We start from the raw sequence: 26,207 nt of genomic DNA on the forward strand, positions 1-26,207 counted from the left end.
CTTAGCCCTTATACAATTATGTTGAAAAGTGGCTCTTTTTGCTTTTTGCCCTGGATTTGCCTGCCTGCCACTTTTACTTTTCACCTTACTACTTTTTGCTTCTACCCTCATTTTACACCCCTCTGTCTCTCTGCACTTGTTCCCATCCCCCTGCCACATTAGTTTAAAGCCTCCTGAACAGCAGTGGCAAACGCTCCCCCTAGGACATTGGTTCCAGTCCAGCCCAGGTGCAGACCGTCCTGTTTATACCGGTCCCACCTCCCCCAGAACTGGTTCCAATGCCCCAGAAATTTGAATCCCTCCCCCTTGCACCATTTTTCAAGCCACGTATTCATCTGAAATATCTTTCTATTTCTACTCTGACTAGCACGTGGCACTGATAGTAATCCAGAGATTATTACCTTTGTGGTCCTACTTTTTAGTTTATCGCCTAACTCCCTAAATTCACCTTGTAGGACCTCATCCCATTTTTTACCTATATCGTTGGTACCTATGTGCACCACGACCACTGGCTGTTCACCCTCTCATTCCAGAATGTCCTGCAGCCGCTCAGAGACATCCTTGACCCTTGCACCAGGGAAGCAACATACCATCCTGGAGTCTCGTTTGCGGCCGCAGAAACGCCTATCTATTCCCCTTACAATCGAATCCCCTATCACTATAGCTCTCCCACTCCTTTTCCTTCCCTCCTGTGCCGCGGAGCCACCCATGGTGCAATGAACTCGGCTGCTGCTGCCTTCCCCTGATGAGACATCTCCCCCAACAGTATCTAAAACAGTATATCTGTTTAGGAGGGAGATGACCTCAGGGGACTCCTGCACTACCTGCCTACTGCTACGCTGTCTAGTGGCCACCACTTCCCTTTCTGCCTGAGAGCTTAGAGACATACATGGAATTATGATGTAGTGACCATTACGGAGACTTGGCTGGCACCAGGGCAGGAATGGATTCTCAATATTCCTGGATTTCAGTGCTTTAAAAGGGATAGAGAGGGGGAAAAAGGGGAGGAGGGGTGGCATTACTGGTCAGGGATACTATTACAGCTGCAGAAAGGGTGGGTAATGTAGCAGGATCCTCTTTTGAGTCAGTATGGGTGGAAGTCAGGAACAGGAAGGGAGCAGTTACTCTACTGGGGGTATTCTATAGGCCCCCTGGTAGCAGCAGAGATACCGAGGAGCAGATTGGGAGGCAGATTTTGGAAAGGTGCAAAAATAACAGGGTTGTTATCATGGGCGACTTTAACTTCCCTAATATTGATTGGCACTTGATTAGTTCCAAGGGTTTAGATGGGGCAGAGTTTGTTAAGTGTGTCCAGGATGGATTCCTGTCACAGTATGTTGGCAGGCTGACTAGGGGGAATGCCATACTAGATCTAGTATTAGGTAACAAACCGGGTCAGGTCACAGATCTGTCAGTGGGTGAGCATCTGGGGGACAGTGATCACCGCTCCTTGACCTTTAGCATTATCATGGATAAAGATAGAATCAGAGAGGACAGGAAAATTTTTAATTGGGGAAGGGCAAGTTATGAGGCTATAAGGCTAGAACTTGAGGGTGTGAATTGGGATGATGTTTTTTCAGGGAAATGTACTATGGACCTGTGGTCAATGTTTAAGAATCTCTTGCAGGATGTTAGGGATAAATTTGTCCCGGTGAGGAAGATAAAGAATGGTAGGGTGAAGGAACCATGGGTAACAAGTGAAGTGGAAAATCTAGTCAGGTGGAAGAAGGCAGCATACATGAGGTTTAGGAAGCAAGGATCAGATGGGTCTATTGAGGAATATAGGGTAGCAAGAAAGGAGCTTAAGAAGGGGCTGAGAAGAGCAAGAAGGGGCCATGAGAAGGCCTTGGCGAGTAGGGTAAAGGAAAACCCCAAGGCATTCTTCAATTATGTGAAGAACAAAAGGATGACAGGAGTGAAGGTAGGACCGATTAGAGATAAAAGTGGGAAGATGTGCCTGGAGGATGTGGAAGTGAGTGAGGTCCTCAATGAATACTTCTCTTCGGTATTCACCACTGAGAGGGAACTTGATGATGGTGAGGACAATATGAGTGAGGTTGATGTTCTGGAGCATGTTGATATTAAGGGAGAAGAGGTGTTGGAGTTGTTAAAATACATTAGGATGGATCAGTCCCCGGGCCCTGACGGAATATTCCCCAGGCTGCTCCACGAGGCAAGGGAAGAGATTGCTGAACCTCTGGCTAGAATCTTTATGTCCTCGTTGTCCACGGGAATGGTACTGGAGGATTGGAGGGAGGCGAATGTGGTCCTCTTGTTCAAAAAAGGTAGTAGGGATAGTCCAGGTAATTGCAGACCAGTGAGCCTTACGTTTGTGGTGGGAAAGCTGTTGGAAAAGATTCTTAGAGAGGATCTATGGGCATTTAGAGAATCATGGTCTGATCAGGGACAGTCAGCGTGGCTTTGTGAAGGGCAGATCGTGCCTAACAAGTCTGATAGAGTTCTTTGAGGAGGTGACCAGGCATATAGATGAAGGTAGTGCAGTGGATGTGATCTACATGGATTTTAGTAAGGCATTTGATAAGGTTCCACACAGTAGGCTTATTCAGAAAGTCAGAAGGCATGGGATCCAGCGAAGTTTGGCCAGGTGGATTCAGAATTGGCTTGCCTGCAGAAGGCAGAGGGTTGTGGTGGAGGGAGTACATTCAGATTGGAGGGTTGTGACTAGTGGTGTCCCACAGGATCTGTTCTGGGACCTCTGCTATTTGTGATTTTTATTAACCACCTGGATATGGGGGTAGAAGAGTGGGTTGGCAAGTTTGCAGATAACACAAAGGTTGGTGGTGTTGTAGATAGTGTAGAGGATTGTCGAAGATTGCAGAGAGACATTGATAGGATGCAGAAGTAGGCTGAGAAGTGGCAGATGGAGTTCAACCCGGAGAAGTGTGAGGTGGTACACTTCGGAAGGACAAACTCCAAGGCAGAGTACAAAGTAAATGGAAGGATACTTGGTAGTGTGAAGGAGCAGAGGGATCTGGGGGTACATGTCCACAGATCCCTGAAAGTTGCCTCACAGGTAGATAGGGTAGTTAAGAAAGCTTATGGGGTGTTAGCTTTCATAAGTCGAGGGATAGAGTTTAAGAGACGCGATGTAATGATGCAGCTCTATAAACCTCTAGTTAGGCCACACTTGGAGTACTGTGTCCAGTTCTGGTCACCTCACTATAGGAAGGATGTGGAAGCATTGGTAAGGGTACAGAGGAAATTTACCAGGATGCTGCCTGATTTAGAGAGTATGGATTATGATCAGAGATTAAGGGAGCTAGGGCTTTACTCTTTAGAGAGAAAGAGGATGAGAGGAGACATGATAGACGTGTACAAGATATTAAGAGGAATAGACAGAGTGGACAGCCATTGTCTCTTCCCCAGGGCACCACTGCTCAGTACATGGCTTTAAGGTAAGGGAAGAGAAGTTCAAGGGGGATATTAGAGGAAGGCTTTTCACTCAGGGAGTGGTTGGTACGTGGAATGCACTGCCTGAGTCAGTGGTGGAGGCAGATACACTAGTGAAATTTAAGAGACTACTAGATCGGTGTATGGAGGAATTTAAGGTGGGGGGTTATATGGGAGGCAGGGTTTGAAGGTCGGCACAAAATTGTGGGCCGAAGGGCCTGTAATGTGCTGTACTATTCTATGTTCTATGAGATTCTGCACATGAGTTGCTGGAAATCACACAAAATGGTGGAGGAACTCTACAGGTCAGGCAGCACCTATGGAAGTGAATAAACAGACAATGTTTCAGGCTAGGACCCTTCATCAAGTCTGGATCATTGAGTCCCGATGAAGGGTCTTGGCCCGAAATGTCATCATCTATTTATTTCTCTCCACAGATGCTGCCTGACCTGTTAAGTTCCTCAGGCACTTTGTGCGAGTTACTTCTACATTGTGTTTTGTAAGTAATTCAGAAAATTTATTTTGGTAGTGTTTGACACCTGAACTTGTTGGAAATCAGTCAGAAAACCTGAGCTACATATTTCTCAAATTATTTCCAGCAACTTTGGGAGTCAAACACTCAAATGTGCTCGCTGTCGGGAAAACTTTGCCTGCAGGAAAGCCTCCGAATGGGAGCAACTTTTCCCCGAGCTTACACGTTGTATTTTATTGGACAGCTTTTTTATTTATATTTATTGTATTTTTCTAATATGTTGTGTTTTCTATGCTGCATCAGGTCCAGAGTAGCAATCATTTACAAGGATGTTGCCTGGATTGGGGAGCAAGTCTTATGAGAATAGGTTGAGTGAACTCGGCCTTTTCTCCTTGGAGTGACGGAGGATGAGAGGTGACCTGATAGAGGTGTACAAGATGATGAGAGGCATAGATCATGTGGATAGTCAGAGGCTTTTCCCCAGGGCAGAAATGGCTAGCACGAGAGGGCATAGTTTTAAGGTGCTTGGACGTAGGTACTGAGGAGATGTCGGGGTAAGTTTTTTGCGCAGAGAGTGGTGAGAGTGTGGAATGGGCTACCGCCGGTGGCGGTGGAGGCGGAAACGATAGGGTCTTTTAAGGGACTCCTGGATGGATACGTGGAGCTTAGAAAAATAGAGGGCTATGGGTAAAGCCTAGGGCGTTCTAAGGTAGGGACACGTTCGGCCCAGCTTTGTGGGCCGAAGAGCCTGTATTGTGCTGTAGATTTTCTATGTTTTTTCTATTTCATTCTCCTGTACATTCCTACTGAAGAATGGTAATAAACGGTCTTGAATCTTGAATCCCAAACAACCAACGCGACTGAAGGAGCCCGCAAGTGCCACCACACATTCCAGCACCAAAATAGCATGTCCACAACGTTCAGCAGCAACGCAACAAAAACAACTGAACGAGCCCCATTGTTCTGACCCACCCAGGCAGTCCTCCACCTTCAGGACACTACACAAAACTCACACGGGAACACCATGGAACAATGTTCCCGGTTTTTCTATTACAACGCCATAGTAGCTTACCGGTTAGTACAACGCTGTAACAGCTTGGTGTATCAGAGTTTGATGTTTGATCCTGGCATCCTCTATCAGGGGTTTGTACGTTCCTTTCCATGGAATGCATGGGTTCTCCCTGGTGCTCCAGTTTCCTCTCTCAGTCTAAATATGTACTGGTTAGAATATTAATTGTTCATTATAAATTTGCCATCATGAGGTTAGGATTAAAATGGTGGATTGTCGGATGGTGCATCTCAAAAGACTGGAGGGGCCTGTTTCGTGCTGTATCTCTAAATAAAATAAATAAATAAATGTTCTCTACACTAATGATCTGTGTCTGTGCAGGGATCTCCTGGTCTGATGGGCCCAGTGGGAGAACCGGGGATTCCGGGATACCAGGTGAGCGGATGAACATAACAACCTACGTTTACGTATTGACCTTAATCTGGGAAAATTACTCACAGTTCTATGCAGGAGGGTTGTCAAACAAAACCTGAGACTGGAGAATGCGGGAAAGAGAGAGGGTCTGGGAGAGGGTGGTCCCCTCTTCCTCACCTTCTTATTCTGGCATCTTCCCTTTTCCTTTCTAATCAGCCTGAATCATTGTCTGTTTATTCCCCTCCATTGCCACTGCCTGACCTGCTGACAACATTGTGTGTGTAGATCTGGAATTCCAGCATCAGCAGAATCTCTTGTGTTTACGGTTTTGGGAGACAGTCCGAGAGAGGAAGAGGGAGAGTCAAGGAGGGAAAGCGAGACAAAGAGTGGAAGAGGAAACATCAGGGAGAGGGAAGAGGGAGGCTCTGGGCAGTCAGAGAGGGAAAGAGGGAGGATTCAGGGAGAGAGTCTGAGAGGAAGGGAAGAGAGACGGTTCTGGGAGAGAGTCCGGGAAGGGAAGATGGGAGGTTCAGGGACAGTCTGAAAGGGGAGGAGGGAGATTTCTGGGAGAGAGTCTGAGAAGTGGGGAGACAGCTAGGAAGATGTTCAGGCACATCTACAAGGTCAGAAGTGTTGGTGCACAGAGATCACTGCAGCAGGAAGTTTTGGACCACGTTACAGAGACAGGGATCAAAACGCACAAAATTCTGCAGGAACTCAGCAGGTCAGAAAGCAGCCACGGAGCAAAGTGTACAGTCGACGTTTTCCTTCACATTGAAATATCAGTGTGGAGACTATCCAGCCAGTAAACTGCCTTTTCCAAAAGCTCCCTTCTGCAACACACTGTAGGGCTATTAAAACAAAATCTTTATGCCACCTTAAACTTTTCAAGCCCCACCAGACCAATAATCTGATTAACTATTCTAGTTAGACTCCTCCCCATCCTGCTCTATTACCTCAGTCATTGCACTGTAGACACTTCAAAGCACCTTTTACAATGCTGTTACATTGTCAGTACAGACTGATATTTATGTATTTATGTACATTTTATTCCATATCAGTATTTTAACCTCTGACTTTATTTTTTATACAATTCCTTATACTTTATAATTGTTGAATATTGTTTTTTGTTGCATGTCTCACCCCAACCAGCTCACCACAGCAAATTCCTAAAACCTGTAGATATACATGGTGAAAAAAGATGAACCTTGATCCTTGACATTTCAGACCAAGACCCTGCAGAATTACAACATCTGTAGTCACCAACCCCTTGGTTAGTGTTAGGATTCCATGCCATAAAAATGTGGGGAAGCCACTACTTTTGTGTCTTCAGCTAGAGGGAAGGGTTGGTAGGAGGTTACAGATCGTGTTAAATGATAAAAGTTACTAATGTCTTAAAATGGCACAATAGTGTCACAGTCAACATAACACAATTTCAGCTCCAGCAAACCAGGTTCCGTTCCTGCTGCTGCCTGTAAGGAGTTTGTACATTCTCCCCATGACTGTGTGGGTTTCCTCCGGGTTCTCCTGGTTCCTCCCACATTCCAAAGAAGTATGGGTTAGGGATAGAGAGCTGTGGGTCATTATGTTAGCGCAGGAAGCACAGTGACATCTGTGACCTGCCCCCAGCACATCCTCGGACTGTAATGATCATTGATGCAAATGGCATCTACAGTGTACTGTACATTTCAATATTTGTTTGTTATGTGCAGAAGATCATAGTCTTTCCATGACCATCATTGTTCTTGGCAAATTTTTCTACAGAAGTGGTTTGCCATTGCCTCCATCTGGGTCGCGTCTTTACAAGACGGGTGACCCCAGCCATTCTTCAGAGATTGTCATGTAACCAGGACTTGTGATATGCACTGGCTGCTCATACAACCATCCACCACCATCTCCCATGGGTTCATGTGACCCTGATCGGGGGCTAAGCAGGTGCTACACCTTGACCAAAGGTGATCTGCAGGCTAGCAGAGAGAAGGACTGAATTACACCTACTATGTAGAGATATATCCCCACCCCGCTACCCAATGTTCCAATGTTTCAGTGTACCTGTGACAATTAAAGCTAATTTATCTAATCTTCTCTGACATTACACATAAAGACAACTCAGGAGGTAGAACATGAAACATAGAACAGTATAGAACAGTACAGACACCTGGCCCACAATGTTGTGCTGACCTTTTCAACCTGCTCCACCTCCTCCCATTCACCCTTTGTTTTTCTTGCATCCATATGTCTGTCTGTGAATCTTTTAAATGTACCCACCTTCATCACATTCCACGCAGCCCCCACTGCTAGTGTAGAAAACTCACTTCTGACATTCCCACTATGTTTCCCTCCAATCACCTTACCCTTGTATTAAGCTCCATGCACTAGAACAAGCGGGATCTCCCATTTTAATTCCACTTCCCATTCCCTTTCCAACATGTCAGTCCATGTCCTCCCTCAGGTTGGAGGAGCAACAACTTCCCAGTCACAGGAAGAACATACAAACTCCACACAGACAGTGGTGAGGATTGAGCCGGGGTCACTGGCTCTGGAACAGCATTACGCTACCGTGCCGCCCCTTGGTGATGTGTTGGCTGTTAATGCAAATGACATATTTCATCGTATGTTTCAATGCACACGTGTTAAATAAATCTCAGTCAGACTTAAGATTTACTGCAGGTCAGTAAACAATTCTTTTCTCTAGGCTACAAAACACCTTTCAAAACTTCTACAACAATTTGTAAATGATCTGTGCTTCTGTCTCAGGGCCACCGAGGACCAACGGGACCTTCCGGGCCACCAGGACCCAAGGGTGAGAAGGTAAATGAGGTCTGCGTTCTCTGTGTCACCAACCCTGGCTGGACTGGTGGGCAGATCTAAGGAGGGAGAGAAACATTTTACTGATCAGGAGACTGAGGGTGATGGGGGAACTGTACAGAAGGGGAGTTGAGGCCTGAGGGTAGATCATCCATGGTTATATTGAATGGAGGGACTGGACTGAGGGGCTATCATTGTTTTCGTGTCCACTCTTATGCATTGTTACAAGAAAGGAGGGTGGTTCCAGAAAGCTGAAATTTGTAGGAGAGTTCTCTCACAAAAGGAGGTGAATCTCGAATTCTCCACCCCAGAAGGTATGGAGACTGGATCACTGGTGGAGGGGAGGAGGGAGAGAACATTTAAGAGATGAGGAATTGGGTGATGGGGAACTGGAGAAGGGGAGATGAGGCCTGGAGCAGATCAGCCATGGTCATATTGACAAGACTGAAGGGCCTGATATTTCTGATGTTCTGATGAAGAATGTGACATTGGATTTGGTTCCAAATGCTGATTGTACCTACTGCAAAATACTTCAAATCACAGTCAGAGATTACGGGGGGTAATTGATGAGTTCATGGCCTACAGTAGAAGGAGTCAATTTTAGAAAACCTAGCACAACATTGTCCCCTCCTACATTAACATACCTAGTCCAACGGTCGTGGCGCATACGGATCTTGGACCTCCGGAAAGTGTCCACAGCAGGGGTGATTGATAAGTTTGTGGCCTAGGGTAGAAGGAGATGAGTTATTAACTTCAAACTTTCTGCATAATCACTCGAAGAGTTGACCTGCATGTGTATGTAACGAGAGCTGTATAACTCATCTCCTTCTACCGTTCAGGAGGGGACTATGTTGAAAATAAATGTGCCAGGTTTTCTAAAATTAACTTCTTCTACCTTAGGCCATGAACTAATCAATCACCCCTCGTGGAACTTCAAACTTTAAAAGGGGGAATAAATTTAGTCATTATCTTCTCACTTTGAAGGAGAAGATATTGTATTTCTTTCGTGCACTTAAAATAGCTAAACTTTAGAAGTTCAATTTCAACATTTCAAATTTCCAGATTGTGTAATGTCATTTCCAGTACACAGTGTAATGGAGGTCTAGATAATTGTTACTCCGGATCCAATGCAGCACAAAAAAAACACAACAGATAATAATAAAAACATAATAAATATCAGTTCAATAGAAACAGATATGAGCTTTGAGAGCGGGTGGGAAGAGTGGTGCTGAATGCCAAGATTAGATAAGCCATCATGGTACTGAAAGGCCGAGAGGATTCAGTTGGCCTACTACCAAGTCTGGAAGTTACAAGGAGACTGATGTAGATCAGAGATTTAAAGCTGCTTTCAATTTCTGTTGCACTGATGACACTGTACTGCTGTGAAGTGTTGTAGGTTGAAGAGGTAATCCTTGTTCCTTTCCTTCCACTATTAGGGCTTTCCAGGTGAAGACAGCAGCACTCTTGGACTGCCTGGGCCTCTAGGTGAACCAGTAGGTCACGCTTTTAGTGGCAAATATTGTTAATCTCTGTAAACAATCTTTAACATTGTGTTTCACTGCATATCCTCTGCATACCAGGAAGGCATTTCAGAGAGTATCTAACTTCTTTTTCTTCTGTCCAATGCTCTCGTGGAAAAGTGGGAAGGCTGAGATGTTAATTAGAAATGCCTAAATGGGTGAGTTAGTAAGCGTGCGGATGACGTGAAGATTGGTGGTGTTGTGGAGTGCGTAGAAGACTGATAAAGGGTACAGTGGGATATGGATCAGATATGGGCGGAGAAATGGCAGAAGGAGCTTAACCTGGCCAAATGTGAAATGTCACACCTTGGATTCTGAACAATGTTGATGAACAGAGGGAGCGTGAGGTCCAAGTTCATTGCTCCCTGAAAGAGGCTACACAAGTTGATAGTGTGGTTAAGAAGGCATATGACACGCTTGCCTGTTTTAGTGAAGCCACTGAGTTCAAAGGTCAGGAAGTTATGTTGCAGCTTTACAAACTCTAGTTAAGCCACATCTAGAGTATTGAATAAAGTTCTGGTTGTCCCATTGTAGGAAGGATTTAGAGGCTTTGGAAAGGGTGTGGAAGAGGTACACCAGGATCTTGCCTAGATTAGAGGGAGTGGGCTACAATGAGAGAGTGGAAACTTTGGGCTGTTTTCTCAGGACCACCAGAGGCTGAGCGGAAACCTGATTGACATTTATAAGATTATGAGTGTCACAGATAGAGAGGACAACCAGTATCTTTTTGCCATGGTTGAAATGGCTTCTTCACCTTTCCTTTCCAGTCCTAATGAAAGTTCTCACCCCAAAATGTTATTCCCCTCTGTAGATGCTGCCTGGCCTGCTGAATTCTTCTAGCATTTTGTATGTATTGCTGAATACTACGGGGCATATATTTAAAGTGAGAGGGGGTAAATTCAAAGGAGTTCTTGATTGGACACGGCATTAAAGGTAATGGAGAGAAGGCCGGGGAGTGGGGCAGAGGAGGGGAGAAAAAGGATCAGCCATGACTGAATAGCAGAATAGACTCGATGGGCCAAATGGCCTAATTCTACTCCTGAATCTAAGAGACGTTGACTGTGAAATGATGATGGGTGGCAGTTGTGGTGCTTTGATTATCTCAGAAGCTGCTGATTTCCTGGGATTTTCACGCACTAAATTTCTAGAATTTACAGAGAATGCTGAAAAAAATACAAGAATATATCCAGTAAATGTGGGCCAAAATGCCTTGTTGATGAGAGGAGTCAGAGAATGACCAGACTGGTTCAATCTGACAGGAAGGCGACAGTAACTCAAACAAGCACATTACAACAGCAATGTGCAGAACAGCGTCTCTAAACACGCAACACATCAAACCTTGAAGTGGATGGGCTACAGCAGCCAAAGACCATAAACATACACCTCAAATGTTAAAGCGGTGCCTCTATCTGGCTCTGAAACCTGGGGAACAACAAAGAAGACATGACAGAAACTACAGGCTTTCGTTCACCGCTGCCCGAGACGGATCATAAATATCAGGCAGGTTGAGAAAGCAAGCAACCAGATGCTGTGGGAAACCTCCAACCTGGAATCCAAATGGAAACGCAGGTGGATTGGCCAGACCAACAACATCATCAGGCAGGCATTAAAATGGAATCCCCAAGGAAAGGGGGAAAAGTTCATGTCAGAGAACTGAATACAATCTACATCCTGAAGTTATTTTTCTTCACAAACATCCACAAAAACTGAGTGCCTCAAAGACTGAATGACAATTAAACATCAGAACCCCAAAGCCCCTCCCCCAGCTCTCCCCTCCCACACACAAGAAGCAACCAGGCAACGACCCCCCCCCCTTTTCCACCAGCAAAAAAGCATTGGTACCCTCTACCGAGCACTCACGCATGCAGCAAAGCATCAATAAAGACACAGACTTGCAGTATCCCAAAGACTACTCGTTCAGTAGGTAATTCGACATACCTCCAGCTCTCTCTCTCCCGAATGAGGGAAAAAGAGGTATCCCCATTTCACAGCGAGAGGGGAGACATAAAGCAACTCGCTGATTTATGATGTTAAAGTCTGTTGCATTGCTTTTTCTGAGCTCTGTGCTCAGCAATCTCAGGTCTCTGGACCCACACCCCATGGCAGCAAACCTACCGCTCCCGATGTTCCAGACGGGGGCACCGGCCTTGAATCAGACCAGAAGCAGAGCCGCAAATTCTAACACCCTAAAGGCACATTAGTCTTCCAGGCCGCATCCTTGTGAGATCAAAAAGCAGCTAGTCATCAGACAGACAGACAGACATACTTTATTGATCCCGAAGGAAATTGGGTTTCGTTATTGTCACGCCAACCAAGAGTAGTGTAGAACTATAGCAATATAAAACCATAAATAAATAATAATAAGTAAATTATGCCAAGTGGAATAAGTCCAGGACCAGCCTATTGGCTCAGGGTGTCTGACACTCCGAGGGAGGAGTTGTAAAGTTTGATGGCCACAGGTAGGAATGACTTCCTATGATGCTCAGTGTTGCATCTTGGTGGAATGAGTCTCTGGCTGAATGTACTCCTGTGCCTAACCAGTACATTATGGAGTGGATGGGAGTCATTGTCCAAGATGGCATGCAACTTGGACAGCATCCTCTTTTCAGACACCACCGTCAGAGAGTCCAGTTCCACCCCCACAACATCACTGACCTTACGAATGAGTTTGTTGATTCTGTTGGTGTCTGCTACCCTCAGCCTGCTGCCCCAGCACACAACAGCAAACATGATAGCACTGGCCACCACAGTCTCGTAGAACATCCTCAGCATCATCCGGCAGATGTTAAAGGATCTCAGTCTCCTCAGGAAATAGAGCAGGTCCCATTTGTGCAAAGAACCAAAGTCAGAGTGTAACTCCAGGTCAGGGTCTTCAAAAGAACCTTGAAAGGGAAAAAAAGAGATATCAAAGATAAAAATAGAGTTGTTTCCAAAGATACAAGCAAAGGAGTCGTTGTTTTGCGCCATCATCCCTGTTATGCTTGATGCCACTCTCTGAACTAAGGTTCCTAACAAAAATCAGGACATACTGGCCATGGAACCTTGCTGACAAGTTGCAATGGCATCTAAATTCAAGTCAAGTCAAGTCAAGTCAAGTTGCTTTTTATTGTCATTTCGACCATAAACTGCTGGTACAGTACACAGTAAAAATGAAACAATGTTCCTCTAGGACCCTGGTGCTACATGAAACAACACAAGACTACACTAGACTATGTGAGACAACTCAAGGCTACACTAGACTACGTAAAACAACACAAAAACTACACTAGACTACAGACCTACACAGGACTACATAAAGTGCACAAAACAGTGCAGGGGCAGTACAATAATTAATTAAATAATTAATAAACGAGACAATAGGCACAGTAGAGGACAAATTACAATATAATAATAAATGATGTAGATGTCAGTCTAGACTCTGGGTATTGAGGAGTCTAAGTGAGGTACTGGAGAAGCTCAATGAGTCAGGCAGCATCTGTGGAGGGAAACAGAAAGTCAACATTTCGGGTCGGGACCCTTCATCTGTACAGATTTTAACGTTTAGAATCTAAATCTTTGTTCTCTTTATTTGTGGCATTTTCATTGGAGAAATTGTCCTCTTTTTGGAAGGAAGATTTTGCCACTCAAGGGGCTTTTCTTTAAGTAGACTCTGTAGACTGTCAGGCCCCCTGTTAGTTGGGGTCAACCTTGAATACTGTGTCCCAGCTGTTTCCATGATACACAAGGCAGGATAGAACGAGATGGAGAGCACGCTTTGTCTATGCAGGAGGATCCCCCTCTCCATGCAACAGATGAATCCAAAGGAACAGCAGTGACCAATACAGTTTGCCACCAGCAGCATCACAGGAGATGCCGGTTAGTGTTGAACTCAATGTAAGACTGCATTAGGGACTCAAGGTCCAGATTTTCCTCGGGGTTTATTCCTGAACCTTCCTCACAAGTGCATATAGCTGCAAAAAAGCAGAGGTTTGAGCTCAGAATTTTCCCTCTCCTAGATGATCACAAGACAAAGGAGCCATTTGGACCATTGAGTCTTCTCTGCCACTCCACCATGAGCTATTTTCCCATCTAGTTCCAAATTCCAGCTTTTTCCCCATATCCCTTGATACCCTGACTAATTAGATACCTATCAATCTCCTCCTTAAACACCCTCAATGATTGGGCCTCCACAGCTGTATGTGGCAACGAATTCCATAAATCCACGACCCTCTGGCTAAAAACATTTCTCCTCATCTCTGTTCTAAATGAGCACCCTCTAATTCTAAGTGTGGCCTCTTGTTCTGGACTCACCCACCAAGGGAAACAACCTTTCCACATGTACTCTGTCCAACCCTTTCAACATTCAAAATATTTCTATGAGATCCCCTCTCATACTTCTATACTCTAATGAATACAATCCAAGTGCCGACAAACGCTCCTCATATGTTAGCCCCTGCATTCCGAGAATCATCCTCGTAAAACTTCTCTGAACTCTCTCCAACATCAATACATCCCTTCTAAGATGGGGGCCCAAAACTGCACACAGTTTTCCAAATGAGGTCTCACTGGTGCCCCATAGAGCCTCATCAACACCTCCTTACTCTTATACACTATTCCTTTTGAAATGAATGCCAACATAGCATTCGCTTTCCTTACTGCAGATCCAACCTGGTGGTTAACCTTTAGGGTATCCTGCACGAGGACCCCCAAGTCCCTTTGCACTTCAGATTTTTGAATTTTCTCCCCATCTAAATAATAATATGCCTGATTATTTCTTCTTCCAAAATGTACAACCGTACATTTCTCAACATTGTATCTCATCTGCCATTTCTTTGCCCACTCTCCTAAACTGACCAAGTCTCTCTGCAACCTTTCCGTTTCTTCAACACTTCCTGCTCCCCCACCTATCTTAGTGTCATCCACAAACTTAGCCACAAAACCCTTTAATCCATAATCTAAATCATCGATATACAGTGTAAAAAGAAGCAGCCCCAACACTGACCCCTGCGGAATACCACTAGTAACCGGCAACCAACCGGAATAGGATCCCTTTATTCCCACCCTTTGCTTTCTGCCTATCAGCCAGTGCTCCACACATTCCAATATCTTTCCAGTAATTCCATGGGCTCACATCTTATTAAGCAGCCTCTTATGCGGCACCTTATCGAAGGCCTTTTGAAAATCCAAATACACAACATCTACACCCTCTCCCTTGTGAATCTTATTTGAGACCTCAAAAAATTCCAATAGGTTGGTGAGGCAGGATCTTCCCTTCATGAAACAATGCTGGCTTGGGCCTATCTTGTCATGCACCTCAAGGTATTTCATAAGCTCATCCTTGAGGATTGACTCCAATAACTTTCCAACCACCAATGTCAGACTAATAGGTCTGTAATTTTCTTTTTGCTGACTTCCCCCTTTCTTAAACAGCGGAACTACACTTGCGACTTTCCAATCCTCCGGAACCATCCCAGGGTCCATTGATTCCTAGAAGATTATTTCCAATGCCTCCACAATCTCCAAAGCCACCTCCTTCAGAACCCATGGGTGCACCTCATCCAGTCTGGGAGACTTTTCTATCCTTAGTCCATCTAGCTTCCCAAGCACTTCCTTTCTAGTAAACTTGACTGTACCTAATTCTATTCCCTGTGACCTCTGGCTATCAGGTATGTTGCTAATGTTTTCCACTCTGAAGACTGATGTAAAATACTCATTTAGTTTCTCTGCCAACTCTTTGTTACCCATTATAATTTCTCCAGCATCATTTTCAATCGGTCCCGAGTTACTCTTTTACTCTTCATATATTTAAAAAAACTCTTAGTATCCTTTTTTATGTTAATTGCCAACTTTCTTTCATAATTCATCTTTTCTTTCCTAATGACTTTCTTAGTTTCCTTCTGTAAGTTTTTAAAACTCGTCCAGAGTCAGTTTTCCCACTGATTTTTGCTTCCTTGTACACCATCTCTTTTGTTTTTATTTTAGCCTTAACCTCTCTTGTTAGCCACATTTGTGCCATTTTTCCATTCAAGATTTTCTTTTTTCTTGGAATATATTTTTCCTGCACTTTCCTTATTTCTTGTAGGAATTTCATCCAATTTTGCTGTACTGTCCCTCCATCTAGCTTACTTTTCTAATCAACTTGGGCCAGTTCCTCTCTCATACCACTGTAATTTCCTTTGTTCCACTGTTACATTGATACACCCGATACCAGCTTCTTCTTTTCAAATTTGAAAATGAACTCAATCATATTATGATCACTACTTCCAAGGGGTTCCATTACCTCTAGCTCCCTAATCACCTCAGGATCATTACACAGCACCCAATCCAAAACAGCCGATCCACTGGTGGGCTAATGGACAAGCTGCTCCAAAAAGCCATCCCGTAGGCATTCTACAAACTCCCTCTCCTGAGATCCAGTACCTTCCTGACTTTCCCAGTCCACTTTCATATTAAAATCCCCCATAATTATCTTGACATTTTCCTTCTGACGCACTTTTCCTATTTCCAGCTGTAACTTGTAGTCCACATCCCGGCTGCTGTTTGGAGGCCTGTAAATAACTGCTATTAGTGTCTTTTTACCCTTACCATTTCTTAACTCGACCCATAAGGATTCTACCTCTTCTGATCCTGTGTCCCTTCTTTCTAGTGATTTGATATCATTGCTTACGATCAGGGCCTCGCCACCCCCTTTACCCACCCTCCTATCTTTCCTATACACTGTGTATCCTTTGACATTCAGCTCCCAAACACATCCATCATTTAGCCTTGACTCAGTCCACAATGGCCACGATGTCATATCTTTTAACCTGTAGCTGTACAAAAAGGTCATCCACATTATTTCTAATGCTGTGTGCATTTAAGTACAGTACATTTAGATCAGTATCTGTTACTGACTTTGCTATATTTCTATTGCACAGCAAATTATCCTGTCTATTCACCTGCCTGTCCTTCTTGCCATCTTTGCTGCACAGTATCTTTGACATATTTCTATCTTCCTCTTCCTCGACACTAACACCCTGGTTTCCTTCACCCTGCCGACTTAGTTTAAACTCTCTCTAACAGCTATATTAAACAATCCCGCCAGGATACTAGTACCCTTTGAGTTCAGGTGTAACCCATCGTTGTCGTATAAGTCATACCTCTCCCAAAATAGATCCCAATGATCCTAGAATTTGAAGCCCTGCCCCCTGCACTAGTTACTTAGCCACACATTCATCTGCTTAATTCTGCTATTCTTACCTTTATTAGCGCATGTCTCAGGTAGTAATCCTGAGATTATTCCTCTGGAGGTCTGGCTTTTCAATTTTCTTCCTAGCTCCCAGTAATCTTCCTCCAGGATCCCCTCTCTTTTTCTGTCTATGTCATTGGTACCAACATGTACCAAGACTTCTGGCTGCTCGCCCTCTCTTAGAATACTCTGGACCTGATCTGAGACACCCTGTACCCTGGCACCAGGGAGGCAACACACCATCTGGGTATCTTGTCCAGCTCGCAGAATCTCTTGTCTGTTCCCCTCACTATGGAATCCCCCAAAACTACTGCATTTCTGCTTGCTCTCTTGATCACGGCATTGGGCAGAGTGCCAGTCCTGTTTGTTGTGGTCTTCCTCTGTCAGGTCAATCTCTCCAATGGTATCTAAAACAATATATTGATTTCTGAGGGGGACTGTCACAGAGGTGCTGTCCACTATCTCTCTATAGATATTATCAATCACCTCCTCACTTTCCCTAATTAGCTGAAGGTCATCAAGTTGCAGCTCCAGATCCCAAACACGGTCCTTAAGGAGCCTCATCTCAATGCACCTGGTGCAGATGTAATCCTTGGGAAGGCTGGGAGTCTCCCAGGGTCCCCACATCTGGCACTCCAAGCACAACGCTAATCCTAGATACATACCCCTAATGCTACTGTTATTACTAAATAAATAAGCCTGTAACTTACCCCTTTACTGTAAGACTCAATGGTCGCAGGAAGCCTCTTCCCATTTCTGCCTAAGCCCATTGAGCCAAAGCCCTATCACTCTGCACCCTCTCACTCCCCTGCCTGCTCTGACGCTGCCCGCTGGATAGTCATGCCTCTTTTGTCCCAAGTAGTTAAAAAAAATCTAAAATCTAAATCTATCTGAATTCTCTCCCGAAAAACGGTGACTTACTCCGCTGCCTGCTTGCTGTGAATCGAAAAAACCATTGAAGGTTGCTTCCCTTTTTAAACCTTTTGTGCTCTGAGGTCACACGCCTGCACAGTTGTGCCTCTTTTATCCCAAGTAGTTATAACAATCTGAATTTTCTCCTGAAAAATGGTGACTTACTCTGCTGCCTGCTTGCTGTGAATCGAAAAAGCTGCCAGCCATGGCTGGCGAGCCCTATCTGCCCAAAATAACTGGTTTTAAAGCTCCAGTAACCCGCTTTTGCCCCTTCTCCTGTCAGTAGAAATGGTTCCTCTGGGCTTAGTTGCTAAGCCACTCGTGAAGGCCAGGAGATGGACCCAGTTGTTAGAGGCTGTTTGAGATGCACTTCATTGGGGGTGTTTAACCAGTAGTGGAAGCTGGTCCCCATTAACACCCCACTCACTGGCTATGACAACCTTAAGGGGCCAATCAGATATATTTTGCAATAACTTAAACTCTTTTTTCTGAAGCAAAAACAGAAAATGCTGGAAACACTGTGTGGGCCAGGCAATGTCTTTAGTTTGAAACTTTGACCACGTTTTTATAACCACATAACCATATAACAATCACAGCACGGAAACAGGCCATCTTGGCCCTCCTAGTCCGTGCTGAACTCTTAATCTCACCTAGTCCCACCTACCCGCACTCAGCCCATAACCCTCCACTCCTTTCCTGTCCATATACCTATCCAATTTTACCTTAAATGACACAACTGAACTGGCCTCTACTACTTCTACAGGAAGCTCATTCCACACAGCTATCACTCTCTGAGTAAAGAAATACCCCCTCATGTTTCCCTTAAACTTTTGCCCCCTAATTCTCAAATCATGTCCTCTCGTTTGAGTCTCCCCTACTCTCAATGGAAACAGCCTATTCACGTCAACTCTATCTATCCCTCTCAAATTTTTAAATACCTCGATCAAATCCCCCCTCAACCTTCTATGCTCCAATGAATAGAGACCTAACTTGTTCAACCTTTCTCTGTAACTTAAGTGCTGAAACCCAGGTAACATCCTAGTAAATCGTCTCTGCACTCTCTCTAATTTATTGATATCTTTCCTATAATTCGGTGACCAGAACTGTACACAATATTCCAAATTTGGCCTTACCAATGCCTTGTACAATTTTAACATTACATCCCAACTTCTGTACTCAATGCTCTGATTTATAAAGGCCAGCGTTCCAAAAGCCTTCTTCACCACCCTATCTACATGAGACTCCACCTTCAGCGAACTATGCACTGTTATTCCTAGATCTCTCTGTTCCACTGCATTCCTCAATGCCCTACCAGTTACCCTGTATGTTCTATTTGGATTATTCCTGCCAAAATGTAGAACCTCACACTTCTCAGCATTAAACTCCATCTGCCAACGTTCAGCCCATTCTTCTAACCGGCATAAATCTCCCTGCAAGCTTTGAAAACCCACCTCATTATCCACAACACCTCCTACCTTAGTATCATCAGCATACTTACTAATCCAATTTACCACCCCATCATCCAGATCATTTATGTGTATTACAAACAACATTGGGCCCAAAACAGATCCCTGAGGCACCCCGCTAGTCAGCGGCCTCCATCCCGATAAACAATTATCCACCACTATTCTCTGGCATCTCCCATCTAGCCACTGTTGAATCCACTTTATTACTCCAGCATTAATACCTAACGACTGAACCTTCTTAACTAACCTTCCATGTGGAACTTTGTCAAAGGCTTTGCTGAAGTCCATATAGACTACATCCACTGCCTTACCCTCGTCAACATTCCTCGTAACTTCTACAAAAAATTCAATAAATTCAATTTTCTCACCACAGACGCTGCCTGGCCTGCAAACGTTTCCAAAGTCTTCTAATTTTATTTCAGATCTTCAGCTCCTGCAGCTTTCTTTGATTTCATCTTGTCTTTGCCTCCTGTTTGGCTGACATAGGTGATGCTTCGAAGGCTGTGCCTCACCTAATATACTGGGGATGTTTGGCCCGTGTTTCAGAGTTTGTCTAGTAGCTGGGCTCCGAGGAAATCAGCTTTATTAACACTGATACATATTGTGAAATTTGTTGTTTTGTGGTAGCAATGCAGTGCAATAATCAATAATAAAAATAAATGTAAATATAAATTACAATAAGAAATATACATTTTTAAAAAAGTAGTGCAAAAAGAGTGAGGTAGTGTACAAGGATTCATTGTCCAATTGGAAATCTGATGGTAGAGGGGAAGGAGCTGTTCCAGGAATATTGTATGTGTGCTTTCAGACTCCTGTACCTCCTCCTTGATGTTAGCAATGAGAAGAGGGCATGCCCAGCATGATAGGGGTCCTGAATGTCAGATGCCCCCTTTCTGAGGCATCACTTATTGAAGGTGTCCTGGATGCTGGGGAGGCTAGTGTCCACGATGGAGCTGGCTGAATTTACAACTTTCTGCAGGCTTTTCCAATCATGTGTGGTGGCCCCTCCATACCAGATGGTGATGCCACCAGTTAGAATGCTCTCCACAGTACATCTGTAGAAATTTGGTGATATATCAAGTTTCCTCAAACTCCTAATGAAATATAGCTATTGTTGTGCCTTCTTTGTAATTGCATCAATGTTTTGGGCCCAGGATAGACCCTCAGGGATGTCAACACCCTAGAAGATAAAAATGCTCACCTTTTCCACTGATGATCCCTCGATGAGGGATCTGTGTTCCCTTGACTTCCCCTTCCTGAAGTCAACAATAAATTGCTTGGTCTTACTGATGCTGAGCTTGTTACAGGAATGTAGTCAAAGAATATTTCCATCTGGAAGTCAGCTTGCCATTACAATGAGTTCTTGTGGTTTGATAACAAGGACATGCCCTGCATCATCGATTGCACTTCTTCTTGAGGCAAAGAAGACCAAGTAAGAGACACACAGATGATGAGGGAACTTCACAGTGTTTTATTTGGTGGGCAACACAAGAGACATGTGTTACCAAGCTGCAGCTCTCACACTGTCGTCTCTCTGTCTCAGGGTCCTGTAGGTCCCCGTGGAGATCGCGGTGAACCAGGAGATGAAGGCTATAAGGTAATTCTGGGGCGTCCTGTTGAGAGAATTGAACAACAACAGATTCAAGATTCAAGATTGTTTAATGTCATTTCCTGTACACAAGTGTAACAAAAATGAAAAAAGTATTACACTGGATCCAATACAACATTAGAAAAAAACACAAATGATAAAGAACACAGTAATAATTTGGAAAACACACAATAAATATAAATACATTAGATATCTTATATTTATAGTATATAGTTTGATTATATGTCCATAAAGTTATGCTAGGTGTAAATAAGGTGACTGATAGGAAATAATAAATGATTGGTGGGTTAGTGGGTGGAGGTGTTGATTAGCCTCGCTGATTGGGCAAAGTAACTGGATTTGAGTCTGGTGGTCCTAATAGTCATGCTACACAGCCTCTTACTTGGTGAAAGTGGGACGAAGAGACCATGAACAGGGTGGTGGGATCCTTCATGATATTATTAGCCCTTTACCTTGCACCTTTCTGTACATATGTCCTTGATGGCGGGTAAGCTGGTTTTCACTACCCGCTGTAGAGCCTTCCTGTCTGCCGCAGTGCAGTTTCCGTACTGTGCAATGATGCAGCATGTTAGGATGCTCTCTGCTGCACATCTGCAGAAAGAGGTAGGGGTGTAACACTTCAGAGAGACTGTGGAACTGTACGGGACAGTAATAATGAAAAGACTGTAGAACTGTACAGGACAGTAATAATGAGAAGACTGTGGAACTGTATGGGACAGTAATAAAGAGAAAACTGTGGAACTGTACGGGACAGTAATAATGAGAACACTGTGGAACTGTATGGGACAGTAACAACGAGAAGACTGGAACTGTATGGGACAGTAATAATGAGAAGACTGTGGAACTGTACGGGACAGTAATAATGAGAACACTGTGGAACTGTACGGGACAGTAATAATGAGAAGACTGTGGAACTGTACAGGACAGTAATAATGAGAACACTGTGGAACTGTATGGGACAGTAATAATGAGAAGACTGTGGAACTGTACGGGACAGTAATAATGAGATCACTGTGGAACTGTACAGGACAGTAACAATGAGAAGACTGTGGAACTGTACGGGACAGTAATAATGAGAAGACTGTGGAACTGTACGCGCCAGTAATAATGAGAAGACTGTGGAACTGTACAGGATAGTAATAATGAGAACACTGTGGAACTGTATGGGACAGTAATAATGAGAACACTGTGGAACTGTACAGGACAGTAACAACGAGAAGACTGTGGAACTGTACGGGACAGTAATAATGAGAAGACTGTGGAACTGTACGTGCCAGTAATAATGAGAAGACTGTGGAACTGTACAGGACAGTAATAATGAGAACACTGTGGAACTGTACAGGACAGTAACAACGAGAAGACTGTGGAACTGTACGGGACAGTAATAATGAGAAGACTGTGGAACTGTACCGGACAGTAACAACGAGAAGACTGTGGAACTGTACGGGACAGTAACAACGAGAAGACTGTGGAACTGTACAGGACAGTAACAACGAGAAGACTGTGGAACTGTACAGGACAGTAATAATGAGAACACTGTGGAACTGTACGCGCCAGTAATAATGAGAAGACTGTGGAACTGTACAGGACAGTAATAATGAGAAGACTGGAACTGTACGGGACAGTAATAATGTGAACACTGTGGAACTGTACCGGACAGTAACAACGAGAAGACTGTGGAACTGTACGGGACAGTAATAATGAGAAGACTGTGGAACTGTACGGGACAGTAATAATGAGAAGACTGTGGAACTGTACGCGCCAGTAATAATGAGAAGACTGTGGAACTGTACAGGACAGTAATAATGAGAAGACTGGAACTGTACGGGACAGTAATAATGTGAACACTGTGGAACTGTACCGGACAGTAACAACGAGAAGACTGTGGAACTGTACGGGACAGTAATAATGAGAAGACTGTGGAACTGTACGCACCAGTAATAATGAGAAGACTGTGGAACTGTACAGGACAGTAATAATGAGAAGACTGGAACTGTACGGGACAGTAATAATGTGAACACTGTGGAACTGTACCGGACAGTAACAACGAGAAGACTGTGGAACTGTACGGGACAGTAATAATGAGAAGACTGTGGAACTGTACCGGACAGTAACAACGAGAAGACTGTGGATCTGTACGGGACAGTAATAATGAGAAGACTGTGGAACTGTACGGGACAGTAATAATGAGAACACTGTGGAACTGTACCGGACAGTAACAACGAGAAGACTGTGGAACTGTACGGGACAGTAATAATGAGAACACTGTGGAACTGTATGGGACAGTAATAATGAGAAGACTGTGGAACTGTACGGGACAGTAATAATGAGAACACTGTGGAACTGTATGGGACAGTAATAATGAGAAGACTGTGGAACTGTACCGGACAGTAACAACGAGAAGACTGTGGAACTGTACGGGACAGTAATAATGAGAACACTGTGGAACTGTATGGGACAGTAATAATGAGAAGACTGTGGAACTGTACGGGACAGTAATAATGAGAACACTGTGGAACTGTACGGGACAGTAACAACGAGAAGACTGTGGAACTGTACGGGACAGTAATAATGAGAACACTGTGGAACTGTACGGGACAGTAACAACGAGAAGACTGTGGAACTGTACGGGACAGTAATAATGAGAACACTGTGGAACTGTATGGGACAGTAACTCTTCATTTGGTACATGAATCTCAGTGCTGACAGAAATTTTCAGCGATGCCTTTTGATTGGAATGGTAAGGAGGTGGCTTAGTTTTTGGAAACTGGAATGTAATTGGAACTGAGTTACCTTCAGGTTCAAGTTCAGTTTATTGTCATACAACTGTAACCATGTATATTGCCAAACAAAACAACGTTCTTCCGGATCAAGGGGCACAACACAGTACATATAACTCACATAGACTGCACATATTACCACAAAAAATTAACAAATAATAAGGTGCATTTATGATACAAGTTAAAGAGTGAACAGTATAATACTAATGGCACTTTATACGTGAGGAGACCTGGATAGTGACAAGGAATTCAGTAGTCTTACAGCCTAGGGGAAGAAGCTATTTCCCATCCCAATGGACCTTGTCCTAATGCAATGGCACCTCCCACCGGATGGTGGGGATAGTGAGGGGTGGGGTGATCAAAGATATTGTTGGACGATGGGATGGATCATTGACAATCCCAAGGGCTCTGTGTCTGCAGCATCCCTGATAAATATCTCCGATGGGTAGCAAATACCACAAACACCACTGTTATGAAGTCACACAGTACAGAAACAGGTCCTTTGGCCCTTCTAGTCCTTGCCAGCCTGGTTTTCTGCCCAGTTCCTTCTACCTGGACCCAGGCTGTTTTCCTCCATATCTTTCTCTTCCATGTTACAATCCTGACTTCTCTTCAATGATACAATTGGACTCGCATAGAGTCATAGAGCACTACCACAAAGAACCAAGCCCTTTGGCCCATCTCATCTGTGCCAAACTGTTTCCTCCCACATTCCAATGACATACGGGTAGCATTCGCAAGTAGACGTGCTTTGTTAGCACGAGAAGCGTGGTGCACTCACAGGCTGCCCCCAGCACAATATTCATGTTGAATCGTTTGCTGGTGATAACGCTGCACTTCACTGCTTGTTTCAATGTTTTAATGTGCATGTGAGAAAGCTAATCTTTATCTTTAATCTACTCTGTGATAACTAGCCTTCAATTCATTTACCCTCGATTGGTATTGGTTGGAAGGACATGAAGAAGATGCTTCTATTTTTAGGAGAATTGGGAGGGACATGGTATAAACCACATCTACACCCATTGGAAATTCAGGGGCAGCATCGTGACCAAGCATTGGACAAAGATTTGTTTTTATTTTAGCAAATCAGCTCAGAATAGGTCCTTCGACAGAGAAGAGCCATGCCACCCCTCAAACCCGATTAAACCTAGTTCCATGTGTCCTCCTGCCCCTTCGAACCACACCACCCCTCAGACCCCATTAACCCTAGTTCCATGTGTCCTCCTGCCCCTTCGAACCACACCACCCCTCAGACCCATTAACCCTAGTTCCATGTGTCTTCCTGCCCCTTCGAACCACACCACCCCTCAGACCCATTAACCCTAGATCCATGTGTCCTTCTGCCCCTTGGAGCCACACCACCCGTCAAACCTGACTAACCTTAGCCTAATGGTGGGACAATTTACAATGACCAATTTCTTCGGACTGTGGGAGGAAACCAGAGCTACAGGGGAAAACCTTTGCGTTCCACAGGGAGAGACTTGGCAAGCTGACACTTGCTGGCTTCCCCTCGCACATCCTTGGACTGTTGGTTGTTGATGCAAAGTGACCTATTTCACTATTTCGATGTGCAGGTGACAGATAAAGCTAATCTTTTCTACACCTAAACCATTTCTTCCTCCCCACATTCCCATCAGCTCCCCCCCCACCCACAAATCCAACCATTCACCCACATAGTGTGGGCAATTTACAGTGGCTAATTAACCTGCAAGTTGGTCGGATGTGGGAGGAAATCAGGGGGTGACCCACATGGCCACAGGGACAACGTACAAACTCTACACAGACAACACCTGCAGTTCTGGATTGAATCCGGATGCTGGTGCTGAAACCTTGGTGCCATTATGGAAAGTATTAGAGACTGGAAAAATTAATTGGGATTTCATGGTCTTTTCACAGGGTCATCTCTACAAAGGTAAAACTTCGATAGAACACAGCAGAGTAAAGGCTCTTCGTCCCACAACCTTATAGCTTACTTTAAGATCACTCTAACCCTTCCCTCCTACATAACCCTCCATTTTTCTATCATCCATGTGCCTCTCTATGAGTTTCTTAAATGTCCCTGATGTATTTTCCTTTAGCTCCACCCCCCGGCAGGGTGTTCCACACACCCACCATTCTCTGTGTAAAAAAAACCTACCTCTGACTTCCCCCCATACTTCTTCCAAATGCCCCTCATATTAACCACTTATGTTCTGAGAAAAAGGCACTGACTGTCCACTTTATTTTTGGCTCTTATCATTTTGTATACCTCTGTCAAGTCACTTCTCATCCTCCTTTGCTCCAAAGAGCAAAGCCCCAGCTGGCTCAACCTGTCTTCATGAGACGAGCTCTCTAATCCAGGCAGCATCCTGGTAAATCTCCACTGCACCCTCTCTAATCCAGGCAGCATCCTGGTAAATCTCCACTGTACCCTCTCTAATCCAGGCAGCATCCTGGTAAATCTCCACTGTACCCTCTCTAATCCAGGCAGCATCCTGGTCAATCTCCTCTGCACCCTCTCTAATCCAGGCAGCATCCTGGTAAATCTCCACTGTACCCTCTCTAATCCAGGCAGCATCCTGGTAAACCTCCTCTGCACCCTCTCTAAACCAGGCAGCAT

The 26,207-nt window shown here is 44.4% G+C and overlaps 1 protein-coding gene across 1 annotated transcript in view; it reads left to right on the top strand.

Annotated features, from left to right (window-relative positions):
• Positions 1-26,207, top strand: part of LOC132401662 (collagen alpha-1(XXIV) chain) — a 511,504-nt gene that overhangs the window by 363,170 nt on the left and 122,127 nt on the right. The window contains exons 40-43 of the mRNA XM_059983704.1: positions 5,274-5,327; positions 8,064-8,117; positions 9,551-9,607; positions 20,763-20,816. Coding sequence (XP_059839687.1) covers positions 5,274-5,327; positions 8,064-8,117; positions 9,551-9,607; positions 20,763-20,816 — 219 coding nt within the window. The remainder of the gene's footprint in view (positions 1-5,273; positions 5,328-8,063; positions 8,118-9,550; positions 9,608-20,762; positions 20,817-26,207) is intronic.

The sequence above is a fragment of the Hypanus sabinus genome, chromosome 11 (genome assembly GCF_030144855.1).
Source record: "Hypanus sabinus isolate sHypSab1 chromosome 11, sHypSab1.hap1, whole genome shotgun sequence".
Classification (NCBI taxonomy): Eukaryota; Metazoa; Chordata; class Chondrichthyes; order Myliobatiformes; family Dasyatidae; genus Hypanus; species Hypanus sabinus.